Here is a 13459-nt window from a genome sequence, read left to right as displayed (position 1 = left end):
GTGTTGTTTCTTCAAGATCATGGTTGGAGGATCAATTTACCAAAAAGTTCATTGATTCCTCAGACAAGGGTAACTTTTCTGGGTTTCCAGATAAATTCAGTGTCCATGACTCTTTCTTTAACAGACAACAGGCGTCTAAAATTGATTTCAGCTTGTCGAAACCTTCAGTCTCAATCATTCCCTTCGATAGCCTTATGCATGGAAATTCTAGGTCTTATGACTGCTGCATCGGACGCGATCCCCTTTGCTCGTTTTCACATGCGACCTCTTCAGCTCTGTATGCTGAATCAATGGTGCAGGGATTACACAAAGATATCTCAATTAATATCTTTAAAACCGATTGTACGACTCTCTCTAACGTGGTGGACAGATCACCATCGTTTAATTCAGGGGGCTTCTTTTGTGCTTCCGACCTGGACTGTAATTTCAACAGATGCAAGTCTCACAGGTTGGGGAGCTGTGTGGGGATCTCTGACGGCACAAGGAGTTTGGGAATCTCAGGAGGTGAGATTACCGATCAATATTTTGGAACTCCGTGCAATTTTCAGAGCTCTTCAGTCTTGGCCTCTTCTGAAGAGAGAATCGTTCATTTGTTTTCAGACAGACAATGTCACAACTGTGGCATACATCAATCATCAAGGAGGGACTCACAGTCCTCTGGCTATGAAAGAAGTATCTCGAATTCTGGTTTGGGCGGAATCCAGCTCCTGTCTAATCTCTGCGGTTCATATCCCAGGTATAGACAATTGGGAAGCGGATTATCTCAGTCGCCAAACGTTGCATCCGGGCGAATGGTCTCTTCACCCAGAGGTATTTCTTCAGATTGTTCAAATATGGGAGCTTCCAGAAATAGATCTGATGGCGTCTCATCTAAACAAGAAACTTCCCAGGTATCTGTCCAGATCCCGGGATCCTCAGGCGGAAGCAGTGGATGCATTATCACTTCCTTGGAAGTATCATCCTGCTTATATCTTTCCGCCTCTAGTTCTTCTTCCAAGAGTAATCTCCAAGATTCTGAAGGAATGCTCGTTTGTTCTGCTGGTAGCTCCGGCATGGCCTCACAGGTTTTGGTATGCGGATCTTCTGTCGCAAGGTCCTTTTTTTCCATCAGGATCTCAAATCCTTAAATTTAAAGGTATGGAGATTGAACGCTTGATTCTTAGTCAAAGAGGTTTCTCTGACTCTGTGATTAATACTATGTTACAGGCTTGTAAATCTGTATCCAGAGAGATATATTATAGAGTCTGGAAGACTTATATTTCTTGGTGTCTTTCTCATCATTTTTCTTGGCATTCTTTTAGAATTCCAAGAATTTTACAGTTTCTTCAGGATGGTTTAGATAAAGGTTTGTCCGCAAGTTCCTTGAAAGGACAAATCTCTGCTCTTTCTGTTCTTTTTCACAGAAAGATTGCTAATCTTCCTGATATTCATTGTTTTGTACAAGCTTTGGTTCGTATAAAACCTGTCATTAAGTCAATTTCTCCTCCTTGGAGTTTGAATTTGGTTCTAGGGGCTCTTCAAGCGCCTCCGTTTGAACCTATGCATTCATTGGACATTAAATTACTTTCTTGGAAAGTTTTGTTCCTTTTGGCAATCTCTTCTGCCAGAAGAGTTTCTGAATTATCTGCTCTTTCTTGTGAGTCTCCTTTTCTGATTTTTCATCAAGATAAGGCAGTGTTGCGAACTTCTTTTGAATTTTTACCTAAAGTTGTGAATTCCAACAACATTAGTAGAGAAATTGTGGTTCCTTCATTATGTCTTAATCCTAAGAATTCTAAGGAGAAATCGTTACATTCTTTGGATGTTGTTAGAGCTTTGAAATATTATGTTGAAGCTACTAAGTCTTTCCGAAAGACTTCTAGTTTATTTGTTATCTTTTCCGGTTCTAGAAAAGGCCAGAAAGCTTCTGCCATTTCTTTGGCATCTTGGTTGAAATCTTTAATTCATCTTGCCTATGTTGAGTCGGGTAAAACTCCGCCTCAAAGGATTACAGCTCATTCTACTAGGTCAGTTTCTACTTCCTGGGCGTTTAGGAATGAAGCTTCGATTGATCAGATTTGCAAAGCAGCAACTTGGTCCTCTTTGCATACTTTTACTAAATTCTACCATTTTGATGTATTTTCTTCTTCTGAAGCAGTTTTTGGTAGAAAAGTACTTCAGGCAGCGGTTTCAGTTTGAATCTTCTGCTTATGTTTTTCATTAAACTTTATTTTGGGTGTGGATTATTTTCAGCAGGAATTGGCTGTCTTTATTTTATCCCTCCCTCTCTAGTGACTCTTGCGTGGAAAGATCCACATCTTGGGTAATCATTATCCCATACGTCACTAGCTCATGGACTCTTGCTAATTACATGAAAGAAAACATAATTTATGTAAGAACTTACCTGATAAATTCATTTCTTTCATATTAGCAAGAGTCCATGAGGCCCACCCTTTTTTGTGGTGGTTATGATTTTTGTATAAAGCACAATTATTCCAATTCCTTATTTTATATGCTTTCGCACTTTTTTATCACCCCACTTCTTGGCTATTCGTTAAACTGAATTGTGGGTGTGGTGAGGGGTGTATTTATAGGCATTTTGAGGTTTGGGAAACTTTGCCCCTCCTGGTAGGAATGTATAATCCCATACGTCACTAGCTCATGGACTCTTGCTAATATGAAAGAAATGAATTTATCAGGTAAGTTCTTACATAAATTATGTTTTTATATAAAAAATTTTTTTATCTTTTTCTATATTTTCTCCAGTTTAACAATGGATAGGACTAGTGAAGGGATTTTTACTAATGATAAATAAAAGGGCTTAGATAGTTTTTAATAATAATATAACGATCTCTGCCCTTAAATTTCTTTGCCCTAAACAAAGATGGAGTTTGGCAATATGACTAATCAGTAGTCCATGACGTTACTAGGTTACAAATAGGAGGCTTATGGGGAGCATTCCCTACCTCCTTGAAGCGACCAATCTCGTTGTGAAATGCATCAGACCACGCCCCCTCACTAGCCTAAGCTAAGAGAGGCGCTACAGCACAGATTTTACTATCTCCAGTCTTCTGGAGTTATTTTATGTGTTTTTAATATTGCAGTTAACACTTGGATGACTGCTCATTTATGTATTTGTATACATGTGTTTCAGGAGCATAATTAAATTTTGTGTTTATGTGAACGAAGCTTCCAATGAGTTTGCTAGTTAATATCCCTCATTCCCCTTCACACAACAAACGGAGAGGCCATAGAAATCCTTTCAGAGCAAGGTAATGACCTCCCTTCCGAAACGGTTCATCTTCTGTTGGGGAGGAGAGGATTACATTGGAAAAGGAAAAACTTTTTTGGGGTTTGAGAAAAACGTAACTGCAATTCATAGTGGCTATATGCCACACAGTGTCTTATCCATAACTCATAGGAGTTGAGGTTAATGCACGTGAGTGACCATTTGGCTTCTTTGTTACTTAAAGTGTCAGTAATTCTCAAAAATGTTATATAATTCTGCACATAGTGCAGAATTATATAACGTTATATTAGAGCAAACTTTATAAAACATAATATTCCCTTTTTAATTTTTTAAAACAACGGCTGTTTTTCAGACCTGCTCTCTGTGCTCTTCTGAGCGGGTCTGTTTTTTTTTTTCACACAGCGCATCGGGCCAGTTGTATAGTCACAGCCCGGCCCGACCGCGCCATAACACTAAGTGCAGCTCGCTCCTGCTGTCAGACAATATTATGTTTTATAAAGTTTGCGCTAATATAATGTTATACAATTCTGCACTATGTGCAGAATTATATAACATTATTTTTGAGGTTTACTGTCCCTTTAACTTTTTTCACCTGACATACTACACCAGAGAGGAATTTCCCGCTGTGCACCCTTCCCTCTTCTGTTCTAGATTTCCTTTTAGAGGATCTCCCCTGCCCAGGTGGATTTCCTCAGTTTCCTATGGGATTAGGCTGCAAGTGAAGAATAATCCTTTTCCATTTTCCTCCCTCTATTCGTGACTGGGTATTTTGGGACTAAATAAGGAGAGACCTGCATTTTCAGGACATTTCTGGTATTTCCTAATTTTATCCTTAGTGCTGTATTTTCTCTGATATCTCTATCTATATCATCTACCCTCTAATCTCTTTCTGTGCTTTTTAACTCCTTCACAGGAACAAATGGGATTTGGTCAGGGGGGAGTGCCTATGACGCTAGGTATGCCCTCTAGCCCGTGATCCCATTTAACAAGCGGCAATGGCGTTCCATGCCGTCTTAACAGCGATAAAGCCCAGCATAGTTAGGATGGCATGGAACGGGGTTAAAAACTAGGGGCCTGACCAAAGATCTATAAATAGCAAGACATGGAAAGTTGGTCTGTAACCGGAGGGCCCTGCTCCCTAGAGAGTTTCCAGTGTAAGGCCATCTCCAAAACAATATAAATAAATTAGAAACCATTCAAAAGTGGGCAACTAAAGTAGTAGTACTTGGTTTAAAAAAAAAAAAAATTACAACCAAAGACTTTGTAAACGCTAGTACAGGTAGAAAACCCTTTATCCAAACTGCTTGTGACCCTTAAGGGGTTTGGATTTTGGAATCAGTTGTATTTTAAAATAATTGAATCTTTAAAATGGGAGAGTTGGGAGAGGGCATGGAACCAAGCGTAACAACAATATATATTATGTCATTTAGGCAATAATAGCTTATACATGCAACTAAAGGTCGTTTTATCTCATTTGTAATACTTTTTTGACTTACAGGCAGGGAAAATAGTAATTCTTGATCATTTTATTTAAAAAATGTTTTTAAAAGGTTTGGATTTGGAAATTCTGGATTTGGGAATAATGTACCTGTATCTTAATATGTATTGCTTGGAGAAGAAGGGATTAAGGAGATATAATAGAAACCTTCAAGTATATCAAAGGGGCGTGAAACCAAAAATTGTTCTTTCATGATTCAGACCGAGCATAGAGTTGTAAACAACTTTCTAATTTACTATCAAATGTTCCTTGTTCTCTTGGTTTCTTTTGTTTAAAAGCAGATATGTAAGCTCAGGAGTGTGCGTGTGTCTGGAGCACTTTATGGTAGCTGTTTTGCACGAATGTTATACATTTGCAAGAGCACTAGATGGCAGCATTATGCCTGATATGCATTGCTCCAGGCACCTACCTAGGTATGCTCTTCAACAAAGAATACAAAGTAGTTGTCAGCATGTGAATCACCAAGGTCTGCACTACATGACAGCAGAAGTTTAGACACTGTATGGATTAAGTGTTTTACAATAGACTTTCACACCTTGCACCTTTGTGTTTTTGCTTGCTGTAATTCCCCAAGTGATATATTTACCTGTGAATTTTTTAATACGTGTTGCCTGGTATTCAGTGTGGCCAATTTTTTTTTAAGTAGAGCACTATAACCAGAGCTGATTAGTTTTGCACCATGTGAGTAGAAAACTCTGCAAAGTAAATGTGCACTGAATTATATTGAAAGCAGAATCACGCAATAGATGTATCTGTTGTTCTCTTTGAGGTTGACCCTGAATTGGAATTTCCATTAAAGATTGAATTGGACTCCTCATTAAAAGGACTTATTTTTGGGGGTTTTCATAAAACTGAAGACAAAGGCATTTTTCACACAAACAGCGCCTCAGTTTTAATAAAGAATCCTGATCTTAAGTTAGTGGGTAACAGATTTAGAAGTAGTTTGTGTAAGAGAGTGTATTTTGAAACCAGTTAAAAAAAAAAATTGCAACCCAAAGCAGAACTTTGTTTTTTTCTTTTGTCCTGAATTATACCTTTGACGAAGAATAATGCATACATTGGATTTTTGAAGATCTTTTCCTCGCACTTAATGTGGAACGAGACAGGAAATATTTACACCCTACCTGAAGCTGTTCTGTCCTTTGACAGTTTACCAAATAAAGAACAAGCCAGTGACAAGGGCAGTCTATGGATCAACCACGTCCGATTTTTAGGCCTGACTTTTACACAAGCAGCAATGTGCTCTTTATGCTATACCTCTAAACTACTGCTTTAATAAGACTGTATTAAATGTATATACTAGTAAGGACCTTATGGGTCGAATACATTTGGTATTAAAGGACCACTTAAGGCAGTAGAATTACATAATTAACAAGTGCGTAATAAAAAGACAATGATTTAACACCTACTATGAACTACTCCCATTTTCTGGCTCCCTGTACCATGTGACAGACATCAGCCAATCAAAGACTAGTATAAGTATAGCCTGTGATCTTGTGCACATGCTCAGTAGGATCTTGTTCCCCAGAAAGTGTGAATATAAAAAGACACTGCAATATTTGATAATGGAAGTAAATTGGAAAGTGTCTTAAAACTGCATGTTCTATCTGATTGATAAAAGTTTATTTAGACTTGAGTGTCCCTTTAACCCTTTGAGTGCTAATGACGGCTCAGAGCCGTCACTAACACTCTCCCACCTTGAGGGAGATCTGGGGGCTCCCACCTGCTCCTACCCCGGAGATCGTGACTGTAAAGTGACAGACATTGCCGGGGCTTCCCGTTTTGCGTGGTGGCGTCACGCGTAATGACGTCACAGCGTAACTTTATACTTAAAGGGACAGTCTAGGCCAAAATAAACTTTCATGATTCAGATAGAGCATGTCATTTTAAAGAATCTTCCAATTTACTTTAATCACCAATTTTGCTTTGTTCTCTTGGTATTCTTAGTTGAAAGCTTAACCTAGGAGGTTCATATGCTAATTTCTTAGACCTTGAAGCCCACCTCTTTCAGATTGCATTTTAACAGTTTTTCACCACTAGAGGGTGTTAGTTCACGTATTTCATATAGATAACACTGTGCTCGTGCACGTGAAGTTATCTGGGAGCAGGCACTGATTGGCTAGACTGCAAGTCTGTCAAAAGAACTGAAATAAAGGGGCAGTTTGCAGAGGCTTAGATACAAGATAATCACAGAGGTTAAAAGTATATTAATATAACTGTGTTGGTTATGCAAAACTGGGGAATAGGTAATAAAGGGATTATCTATCTTTTAAAACAATAAACACAATGTTAAGTATAGGAGCAGGGGGGCATGCTGCTTAGAAGCCTTTATCTCGGGCATCTAAGCAGCTGCAGACCCCCAAGACCCACCGTTGGAAAGGTAATTGCTTAACCTTTCCAACAGTGTAAGTCTTGAGGATCTGAATTTTTTTTTAAAAAAGTTAAAAAATGTTTGTTCAAAAAATAAAAAAAACCTTTAAAAATCTTAGCACCCAGGTGGGAAAGTGCTTAGCACTCAAAGGGTTAAAGTAAAGGTAAACTTTGGTGAATGAAAGCCCGTTTTTTAAAAATACTATTAAAAACAGGGGCACTTTCATTCATCAAAGTTTACAGAGCAGCCGTTTTGATTAAAAACTTACCTTTTTTTCTTTTCACAGCCAGAGCAGCTTCTCCCACCTGGATTTCCTCTCTTCACACGTCAGCAATGACTAATCTGGCTTCCTCCAATCACGGCTTCCCCCCCCCAGGGTAGTCATTGCCTGAGGCCATGCTGTGATTGGAGGAAGCCGGATTAGTCCTTGCTGACGTGTGAAGAGTGGATTTCCAGGAGGGGGAAGCTGCTCTGGCTGTGAAAAGAAAAAAAGGTAAGTATTTTTATTTTTTTAATCAAAACGGCTGCTTTGTAAATCTACTACTTATTTGAAATTCAGAGTAAATGCTATTGTATTGTCTTGTTATCTTGCATTTGTTGATTATGCAAATCTACTGTTTACTGGTCCTTTAAACACAAAATTGGAAACTTTCTAACACAGTACAGAAGTCGGAATGGACATTCATTTTACTAGTTCTCTAAATGTTGCCAAGGTTACCAATAAACATAATCATGTGACAGTGTAATTTAAGATTTTTGCCTTTTTCCATTTTTTGTTTTTTGTCTGAGGAAGAGGATTATGTAATCCCCTAAAACGTCACACAATACATTTTAATGCAGTCATGGAAAAATCCTCAGAGTGCTTTACAATTATTGGATTGTACCACTACATTTAGCACCAAGGTAATTGACCCGATAGCAGGTGGCTTCACAATGGATTGACATTATATAAAATGTTAAAACGTTGGAAATGGTTAATTTGAAAATCTATTTCTACACAGTTTATATTGTAAATGTAAAGCTTTATTGGCTTAGAAGCAACTGCTTTGCTGTTATGGATACTCAAAAGGATTATCCACTAAAAGCCTAAATAAAAGGGATGTTCTCAAGGACTATGCCTCTATGGGTGTAACATTTGTATCAAGGAGGGGTTGCACGATAGGTAACATGGTAGCACCCAGCATGCTTAAAAAACAGAAGGCAGCAGCTAGCAGTTGGCTGACAGTCAAGGGACATTTTAAATGCCACTTTGGAAAGTGTATTGCTTTTTCGTATACAAAATTTGGATCTCAATTTCAGTCTAGACTCACACAAAAAGTTTACAACATTGACTGTTCTAACTGCCGCACTACTTTTGTAGTCTACTTAATTGAGTGCACCCGCTGTGAAGTACATTTTACTGGCTGTTCTACCAGGGAATTGAGGACCCATATTAGGGAGCATCTCAATGACAATAATGGTAGAGAATTCTCTGACCTGGCCAGGCACTTTATACATTGCCATGATCAGGACGTCTCCTCTTTCAGCTGGAAAGTCATTGAAACTGTTTCCCCTAAGACCAGGTGAGGTAATAGAGTGAACAGATTACTGTATAGAGACGCCTTTTGGATCTTTCTATTACAGACCAGGAGACCAAAAGGTTTCAACATTGGTTGGGGACATTAAAAAGTAGCCTAACGTTGCCAAAAATGTATTAAGACATTCATACTTGGTGATCTTTGACATCCTTAATGAGATATTTGGAGCTTAGGTATTTGCCTCTTACTGTTCCTCAGTGTTTAAATGTAAATGTCTTATCCTTATGTTGTTTTTAGTATTTGACATGAAATTAATCCCTGGTCACTTAACTATAGATGATTATTTTTAATGGTTTTCTCCTTGTAATACTGTTTTGCTGACCATTAGGTTCTTACCTTTTGTCCTAATAACATTTGGGGGTCATATTTATGATACATATTTACCATGACTCTTAGGCATGTTTATAATTTAGCCACTTAATATCCTAAGTATGGCGAGGGGTATTTATAGGTCTATCTGAAATAGTTACACAGATTTATCTATAACTGATTATTATAGTATTTGTTCAGCTATTCATTTTCTAGAGGATGGTCTTATAAACCGTTAATGTCCAATAATAGTTTATGATAAAGCAGAAGTGCCCTCACTAACTATCTGAAATAGTTACTCCGGTGTATATCTTTTTTAATTGATTATTATTGCATTTGTTCAGCTATTTTGAAAAAAATCTTTTAGAGGGTGGTCTTACAAACTGTTAATGTTCAATAATGGTTTATGATAAAGTAGAAGAGCCCTCACTAAATTATTGTTTATGCACTTTTGCTGTTTGGTATTGTACAGTCACCTTAAGTCTGTGGTGTCAATTAAGCACTTATTTGCAGCAGCCAATCACTTTGTTTTAGTTGGTATTTAAATGTCATGTCAATTTTTTTGGCAAAACACGCAAGACAGTTTATTGTCTGCTGCTTTTCAATACTTTTTTTGTATCCTGTCTGAATAAAAGCTTCAACTTTTTACCTTCAAGCACTTTGGATGACTCGCTGGTTCTTCCTCTTCTTGTTGCTACGTAATATCACCAGCAGCATTTTACACATGACCCCAGGCTTATAGTACTTAACTCACTTTAGTCTGTAAGCTCTAATGTTAAGCTAGTTTAATACATTTTCCTGTTACAGTATCATTGTAATAACTTTATGGGCACTGTCCTGTTATGGGTATTTTTGAATACTATGCTTTCTGTGATACTATATCCAATCCTCTTCCTGAGCTACATATTGAATGATTATCTTTCCATATAATTCAGATTTGTTTTTTGCATATGCTGTGTACGATGTCAGTGTATATGGAGATGCAAAGTGCCGTCTGACGTGTATTTTCCCATATTAGTTTAGAGGTCCAAAAGTAGACTTTCATATCAAGACATTTAACAAAAATATATTTTGCTTCTGTACTTTTATTTCACTGCTGCAGACAATGTAGTATGTGTTAACCTGTTGATTGTTTCTACATTGTGTTTTGTTTTATTTATTTTTACCTTAAGTGTCTGAATCTGTATTTTGACCTCCATAAAAAAGATTGTTTTGTATCTTTATTGTAATTTATATGATGTGTTAATGATAGGTTAAATGCAATGTTTAATATATAGAAATAATTAGTGATGCACCGAAATGGAAATTCTGGACCGAACCTGAAAATCCAGGATGCACTTGGCCAAAAACTGAAAATGTGTTTGTTTTTTGGTTTTGAAAACTTTTTTTTTTTTTTTTTGCATAATTTAGACTATTTAATAAATGAATCTGAATTGAAAACTGCAATCCAATAAAATAAAATAACCACACTTTTATTGAAAGTAGCACACTAAAATTGGACAAAAAAATCTCTTAAAATAATGCTACACAATTTTACCAAAAAATAAAATTATAAACAAGAATTTTTTTTTTTATTATTTAAAAACATGAAAAAGAAAACCTTTATAAGTAGAAAGTATGTATCATGTACGTTTATGTTTTAGCATTAAAGTTTAATCCTCTGTACTTTATTCTTTCTTTTGCGCATTAAAAATGTTAGCGATTCCCAGACTGATGAAAGGCTAGACAGGAATAATTTATTTGTATTTTCTTACAGACTATTTTGCTGTTTATTTGATGAACTGCATTTATATTTCAGAGATCTAAAGAGAAAATGTAATGGAGTGAAGAACTGCAAAGCTCAAATTGAACTGCTTGGAAGCTATGACCCACAAAAAAAGCTCATTATCGAGGATCCTTATTATGTAAGTTGGAGTAAATAGTACATGTTGCAATGGATATGAGTGTTCAGTAAATTAACTGCTTGCTATTTCTTTACCTTTGGGAACAGACGGAAATATTGAGTTCTAATATAAATTGTAATAGGTGTTTGATATAATTAATATAATTTTTTTTAATCAATGTTTTTGTTTTTGTTTTAGGGTCATGATGAAGATTTTGAGACCGTTTACCAGCAGTGTGTTAGATGCTGTAAATCGTTTTTGGAGAAGTGCTCCTAGTGCTGAATTAACAAGTCTTTCAAAGTGAAATTATTAGCCATTCATTTGATATCCATGCAGTTGATCCATCTTTACTGTGTCTGTTGTTCTGGCAGTACAATAACCCTTTTTATGTCAAAACTTACTATGGAACAAGGCCAGGAATCTTGCTTTGTAAGATTGTTACTGTTCTGTGTCACTTCAGAATGTATGTAGAAATCCAATGCACAATTATGGTTTCCTCAAACATCAGTTGAATCACTACATTGAGGTGAAATATACAAAAAATAAAATTTTAATTCTAAAGTTTTATGTTTGTTTTGCCATATTTTAAATTGTTTAAGTGTGAAAACTAAAATAAGGTTACGCTCACCTTTTAAAGGGACACTTAACACCTAAACTAACCTAATACACTGTTCTCAACACTGTATGTTCATCTTACTACAAGAAGACCTCTAAATTTCTATGCTTATCCACAGCTTGTGTTTTCCTATGTAGGGTGCCATCTTGTAACAGTCACTGCAGTCCCGTGACACGTGTGCTCCTAAGTCATGTGATGCGCATGGCAGCTTCTCTCACTGATGTTATAGAAGGCAGTCAAATTGTCAATGCTAATTCACTGTAATGCAAAGCGTGCATTGCAGTATATGAGGATAAAGATCTATTTTATATTTGTAATACAGTAATTGCATCTTCTTTTATCAAACCTATTTTAAACGTTTTATGTACTGAACATAAAATTACTGAAAACGATAAAAATTAAAAACATTTACTGAAACGACTATATAGAGCCAAATCAGTCCTATCCCCACACACAAAAAGGAAATTTATGCTTACCTGATAAATTGATTTCTTCTACGATTGGACGAGTCCACGGATTTCATCCTTGTGGGATATTATCCTCCTGCTAACAGGAAGTGGCAAAGAGCACCACAGCAGAGCTGTATATATAGCTCCTCCCTTCCCCTCCACCCCCAGTCATTCGACCGAAGGTTTAGGAAGAGAAAGGAAAAGCTAAAAGGTGACTGAAGTTGTAAAAATAAAATATAATCTGTCTTAAAAATGACAGGGAGGGCCGTGGACTTGTCGTATCGTAGAAGAAATCAATTTATCAGATAAGCATAAATTTCCTTTTCTTCTACAAGCTACGACGAGTCCACGGATTTCATCCTTACTTGTGGGATACAATACCAAAGCTACAGGACACTGATGAAAGGGAGGGACAAGACAGAGACCTAAACGGAAGGCACCACTGCTTGAAGAACTTTTCTCCCAAAAACAGCCTCAGAAGAAGCAAAAGTATCAAATTTGGAAAAAGTATGAAGGGACGACCAAGTCGCAGCCTTACAAATCTGTTCAACAGAAGCATCATTTTTAAAGGCCCATGTGGAAGCCACAGCCTTAGTAGAATGAGCCGTAATTCTTTCAGGAGGCTGCTGTCCAGCAGTCTCATATGCCAGGCGGATGATACTCCTCGGCCAAAAAGAAAGAATTTAGCCATAGCTTTCTGACCCCCTACGCTTTCCAGAATAAACTGAATAATGAAGATGATTGACGGAAATCCTTAGTTGCCTGCAAGTAAAACTTCAAGGCACAGACCAAGTCCAGGTTATGTAACGGACGCTCCTTCTTAGAAGAAGGATTAGGACACAAGGAAGGAACAACAATTTCCTGATTAATATTCTTATTTGAAACAACCTTTGGAAGAAATCCATGTTTGGTACGTAAAACCACCTTATCAGAATGGAAATATAAGATAAGGCGAATCACATTGTAACGCTGAAAGCTTGGAAACTCTTCGAGCAGAAGAAATAGCAACTAAAAACAGAACTTTCCAAGATAACAATTTAATATCTATGGAATGCATGGGTTCAAACAGAACCCCTTGAAGAACTCAAAGAACTAAATACAGGCTTAATTCTAGTTAGAGCCTGACAAAAAGACTGAACATCTGGCACATCTGCCAAATGTTTGTGAAGTAAAATTGACAAAGCAGAAATTTGTCCCTTTAAGGAACTTGTTGATAACCCTTTCTCCAATCCTTCTTGGAGAAAAGACGGAATCCTAACTTTATCCCATGAGTAACCCTTAGATTCACACCAATCAAGATATTTACGCCATATCTTATGATAAATTTTTCTAGTGACAGGCTTTCAAGCCTGTATCAAAGTATCAATGACCGAATCAGAGAATCCTCGCTTAGATAAAATCAAGCGTTCAATCTCAAAGCAGTCAGCTGCAGAGAAATTAGATTTGGATGTAGGAAAGGACCTTGAATGAGAAGGTCCTGTTTCAAAGGAAGTTTCCACGGTGGCAGAGAGGACATGTTTACTAGAT

General features: G+C 37.0%; 1 protein-coding gene across 2 annotated transcripts in view; it reads left to right on the top strand.

Moving 5' to 3' along the window:
- ACP1 (acid phosphatase 1) overlaps positions 1 to 11428 on the top strand; it is a 67246-nt gene extending 55818 nt beyond the window's left edge. For both annotated transcript variants that reach the window (XM_053709738.1, XM_053709737.1), the window contains exons 5-6: positions 10783 to 10888; positions 11066 to 11428. In XM_053709738.1, coding sequence (XP_053565713.1) covers positions 10783 to 10888; positions 11066 to 11143 — 184 coding nt within the window. In that variant the 3' untranslated portion in view covers positions 11144 to 11428. The remainder of the gene's footprint in view (positions 1 to 10782; positions 10889 to 11065) is intronic.
- Positions 11429 to 13459: the final 2031 nt, after the last annotated feature.

This window comes from Bombina bombina, chromosome 4 (assembly GCF_027579735.1).
Source record: "Bombina bombina isolate aBomBom1 chromosome 4, aBomBom1.pri, whole genome shotgun sequence".
NCBI lineage: Eukaryota > Metazoa > Chordata > Amphibia > Anura > Bombinatoridae > Bombina > Bombina bombina.
Note: the sequence above shows the minus strand (reverse complement) of the source record. Positions and strands in the feature narration are given on the sequence as shown.